The following is a 5,292-nucleotide window of genomic DNA, read 5'->3' as shown; positions in this document are numbered from 1 at the left end:
TGCATTGGGACCCAGGAGCTTCGAGTTACTCCTCTGATGAGAAGTAAATTAAAGAAAAGGTAAAATGCATCTGTTCTCTACAACTCCCAATCCTATGGAATCTGCATGATATAACTGGCAAGGAGGATCCAGATAAGATCAATGATATCTGGCAAGATTAACAATATTAATCAAAATATCACATTGAAATTTAAAATAATATATTTTTTTTATAAAAAATCTTTATTAGACTGATATAAAAATTATGTTTCTAAGAACATGAACACAGTGGCTGATTAGTTCTTCATGGTACAAAATAAAGTACATGGTACAAAATATACTTCAAATAAAATAACAATAATTAAAAAATCACATTTTATGCTTTTGCACTTTCCCCACAACATTTTCTGTATTCGCATCCTTGATTTTTAAAAGTATTTCCCCCCTTCTCTATTGTTCATACAAACTCAGTTCTAACTGTTCTGCAACTTTCTTAATTCACCTCCATTATCTAATTTTTTCTGACCTTTCTTGCATCTTCATACCTACTTGTACTATACTCTTATTTTAATGTCTCCTTCTGTCACTTCAGTTCACTTTCCTATGCCCTCCTTTCCACTGTGTCCAGAAGCATAGCTATAGGGGGTGCAGAAGTAACTGTTTCACCCATGCCCTGGGGGGCCCAAAGGCCCCTCTGTCACATAAGAAGACAATGGGGACAGGAGCCCCAAGTTACCCCTCTTTTTTTTTCTCTCTGACCTGCTTTATACCACCCGTGTAGCTGACTACCTCTGTTGTCTAGCTTCCTTTCCTTGACTTCTTTCTTGTCCCTACTTGCCCATCCATGTATAATTTCTATTTATTTCTTACGCTCTTGCTCAATATTAAACTTCCTTCTCTGCCTTTCAGTTTCTATTTATCACATTCTTAGTCCTTACCTGTAACCTGACCTTATTTCTCCTCCTGAGTCATTCTACCTTTTTTTCAAAATGTTTAACCCATTATCTCGACCATAAGGTGCATGAACGACATCAATGTTGATTACATGTATGATGTACGAGTAGTTCTTGGGTAGAAATGTTCTTTAATTTTGTTTGATTTATCATGTTCTACATTCAGTTCATTTCCTTCCCTTATATGTTACATATTCCATGAGTTATGTCCAGTTCTCATCCTTGGTTAGGCCTCATACACACAACTGTCATGTAGATAATACGGTGTGCAATACAGAACCATATAGAACACCGTATTATTGATGCCTAGATCTGTGTGAGATTTCATATCACTATTTTCATTGCTACTAAGGGAGAACTTGGCCCAATATACAACATTCGATGGAGCATGCTGCAAAAAAAGGAAAAAAAAAATCTCTGTATAATACTATATTTTAAAAATGGCTGTATGTATGATGCCATTAAAATGCATTACCAGTATATTCAGGATTGGTATGCTATGGATCCCAGATGCAGTTATGTGCATTAAACCTAAGGCTCTGTTCACACCACATTAGAGTCCTACATCAGAGGTATAAGTCGGGAGGATTTTTTTGGCATATACCTCCGACTGAAGGTTGCAACGTATCCAACTGAACAGGCATACAGTGGGATACATTGCCCATACGACCTATTGTAAAATAAACGTATACCGCATGTATACTTTTTCACGGTGTACATTTTGTATGGAATAGCGTAGTCTACTACGCTATTCTATACCATTCAAACAAGGTAGCCTGGCGCATACCGGCCCAGCACATGACAAAAGCATACAATTAGGGGCCTATAGATATACTTGGCGTATGAACTGGAAGTTTTCCCGGTGCATACCTTGAACGTAGAGCTCTGACTTGGTGTGAACACAGCCTCGCTCGTGCTTGTACATCTTATATTCTTTCATTTTTTTGGTTTTGTACCGTTTCTTGAATATTAACTGAATTTATCTGAATAAATCCAAAATGCTATCCAACTCCCAGTATATATAATTGCCAAAATGATAGCTAGGTAGCCTCATGTACTGTACACACCATTACATTGGCTGTTATACTGTAAGAGCCATGCTCCTGCAATTTGTCTGGAAGGGAAGGAAAGCAAGTAGATGTTAAACCAGTCTTTAACGCAGACAAAATTAGGAAAATGTTCCCGATGTCCCGTAAGCAGCAACAAAGATCAGCTACTAAGATCGATGAGCAGATGTCCTTCTCTAACACCTCGGGTTATGAAGATACATTGACGGCACAATGGGCAGATATTGTTCTGTTCTCTAAATTTTTGGACACATGGTTTGCAGAAGAAGCAGTGTCTGCAGGGTAGAAGCAAAGTGTCCGCTATTCTGTCCTGACAGATCACACAGTTTGGCTCATCTTCTCTGAATAGTTGTATGTTCACCGCTTTTGTTCTTAGGTCCAGTTCTGCAGACTTTTCCATGCTGTGCTTAGAGTTAGGAGGTTGCATTGCTTTGTGCTTTGTCACAGTTGTACCAAGGTGGCTTGGACCAAAGTCTAGGGGCTCTGTAGAAGAAGTACATAAGAGAACGTTAGGTCCCTATATGGTTACCGTATATATCCTTTTAGGTTAAGCATAGAACTGTAGATTATATTTACTTATTTTATTTCAGCTATATCCTGCCTCTAAACTGATGCCGATATAGTTCACATCTTAGAGCTTGTCTGCAACCAATCCATATCCTATATTAGCAAAAGCACCTTGCCACTCTGGCAACTGGATTTTTATACTGAGGCTCTGTTCACACTGACATCATAGCTTCCGTTTTTAAAGATTTCATGACAGATATGACGGATCCGTTAGGATCTTTAATGATCTGTTATGATCCGCATTAGGATATATCTTTTTTTACCCCTCCCTGTTTACTTGTAGTAGGACCTTCAGGGTTCCATCAGGTATCCTTTTTAGTACTGGATAGAATAGCGCAGAATGCTTTTCTACTACAACTGAAACCTGACTATTGCAGCAGGGCTATTATTGCGGCCACACATGGCAGAACCCTGAGAGACCTGATTATTAGTCAATAGACTATAATTGAAATAATAGAAACCATGACACTAATGTGAACCGAGTCTTAGTTTGGCCATGGGTCCATCAATCAACTCATGTTAGGGATGTTCCATAGCTTCAGTTAGTAGCAACACTCTATACAGATAGCTTGTGGTATAAATGATAAAAACCTAAATATATAGGGTGCAATCTAACCACACAATTTACAATGTTACATCTTTGTACATGAATGATTAATGGCCTACAAAGGTTCATAATTAACATAGGCTGGCTTAGTTTTAAATTATTTCTCGATGTGTGTCATAGACCACGGAGTCCACAGATGAGGGCAGAAAACGTAAACCTCCTTTATATAAGTAGTTGCTTTCAGCAATTCATTTAACTTCTGCAAAGCATATGTCATGATTTCCCTTACAACCACAACATAAAAAGTGAACAGAAACAGGAACTAGCTGTTAGCAAAGTATTTGAGAACAGGCGTTTAATATATAACTAGATGACATCTCAGGTATTATTTGTCATATGACACATTATATGATTTAATTAATCGATATACAACCCTTACTGGACCAGTATAACCAGTCGGGTGAACAACTTGTATAACGTGGTTATAGAAATAATGTTTTAATGTGACCTGATTATGCAGAAATGTATGATCCTATAAGTCATATCATACAGTATAGCCTGGGGTTGGCTTCCACTGACAGGATGGAGCAGCTGGATTATGAGTTGTAGAACAGGAAGAGGGTGTGATCCCGGACTGGACAGGGAAGATTTTTAGGAGAAGCGCAGCTGCTTTCTCATGTGATTAAACAGCACCAATAAAATTAAACATTCCAAAAAATTGAACTAACCTTTATTGCCATCACAACAACATGGAGAACATAGGTGCTTTGTTTTCATATCTGAAAAAGAAAATTTTCCATTAATTTAGTTAAAATGGAAAATATCTTACAACTGTGATAAATGAGTAACATGTATGAATATGCTGGCTGACAATACAGACCACTCACCCAGTAGCTGCAAAGCCTTTGTTTGTCCATATACATCTAACATGACCCAGAGTGGTGTCTTCCTTGGTATACCAGCAAACAACACCTTCGGCTTCAATTGTCCCTTCTTTTTTAAAAGTGCTTGGCCTTTTTTGTTTGTCCAGAAGCAAATTTCGTCACCCTCTTTGCACAGTTCCTCTGAAATTCCTACAGCCCAGAAACCAGGATAATCGGAAAGATTAGGGCAAGCAAATGGTGGTAGAAAGGCAGAGTCAATGTCGTTGGGGTTCACAGAGGTAAAGCCAACCCGTAAAGCTCCATGCCATCGCTGTTCGACCTCCAAAACTTTTACCCAAACTTTTTCTCTAGGGAGAAGTGGGCGATTTGAGAAGGTAAGTCCATCATGGAAGCTGGCGCATCGTTTGGCCTTATGGAGGCAACTGTTTAGGAGGATATTCCTGCCCTTAGAATGGGGGTGAAAAGAGAGACCTAAGGATGCAAACAGGAACATGAGTCAACAAATGTAAAATTACTAGTTTATGTTCAAGCCGTGTAACCCCCAAGATTCAAAACCCTCAACACTGTGTGCACAAAATGGAGTCAAAGCACATGTAGAAAATGGACTTCCTTATCAAAATTCAGATTGTTGGGAAGCAGTGGGTTAAAATGAACTCAGAAGCATTATATCATGATATCAGGCTATAAGAGATACACCCAAGTACAAATACCCCAACCTCAGCGTCATCTCGCACCCTTACTGCTAATATATAAAGAATGGTAGCTGCGGACACCATTCACTTCTCATACTGCTGTATTTTAAGAGAAGAAGAACCTAAACCTTGTACTTTGTTCATGTCCTGTAATAATAAAGCTACTATAGCTTTGTAAATGTTGTAATATATAGCTGTAATGAGTAACATAGAACTGTGCCCTGATATCAGAGGCAAAGATAGCGAGGCCGTATTTATCTCTGTCATATGTCAAGTGCAAATAATAGGATTTAGGGGAGTCAAACTATTGTGAATTTTCCCCTGGTTATGATAATGTTCAGTGGTAAGGTCATGATAGATAGATTAGATAGATAGATAGATAGATAGATAGATAGATAGATAGATAGATAGATAGATAGATAGATAGATAGATAGATAGATAGATAGATAGATAGATAGATAGATAGATAGATAGATAGAAAGTCAGCTCTGGGGTCCTTCAATGGATCCCGGTCTGTCTGCCCATATAAGGTATGGGCCTCAATTGCAATACAGGGATTCTATCAAATGGAGTCCTCCCTACTCTCTCTTGATCGTGGCATT

The 5,292-nt window shown here is 38.4% G+C and overlaps 1 protein-coding gene across 1 annotated transcript; it reads right to left on the bottom strand.

Moving 5' to 3' along the window:
- Nucleotides 1-275: 275 nt before the first annotated feature.
- NEURL3 (neuralized E3 ubiquitin protein ligase 3) lies at nucleotides 276-4,490 on the bottom strand. The gene is made up of 3 exons (XM_075855356.1): nucleotides 4,001-4,490; nucleotides 3,842-3,892; nucleotides 276-2,482 (listed from the first exon to the last, which is right to left on the bottom strand). Exons 1-3 carry the CDS (start codon nucleotides 4,488-4,490, stop codon nucleotides 2,142-2,144), a joined length of 882 nt encoding a protein of 293 aa, XP_075711471.1. The 3' UTR covers nucleotides 276-2,141.
- Between the last annotated feature and the right edge of the window lie 802 nt (nucleotides 4,491-5,292).

The sequence above is a fragment of the Rhinoderma darwinii genome, chromosome 3, assembly GCF_050947455.1.
Source record: "Rhinoderma darwinii isolate aRhiDar2 chromosome 3, aRhiDar2.hap1, whole genome shotgun sequence".
NCBI classification, from domain to species: Eukaryota; Metazoa; Chordata; class Amphibia; order Anura; family Rhinodermatidae; genus Rhinoderma; species Rhinoderma darwinii.
Note: the sequence above shows the minus strand (reverse complement) of the source record. Positions and strands in the feature narration are given on the sequence as shown.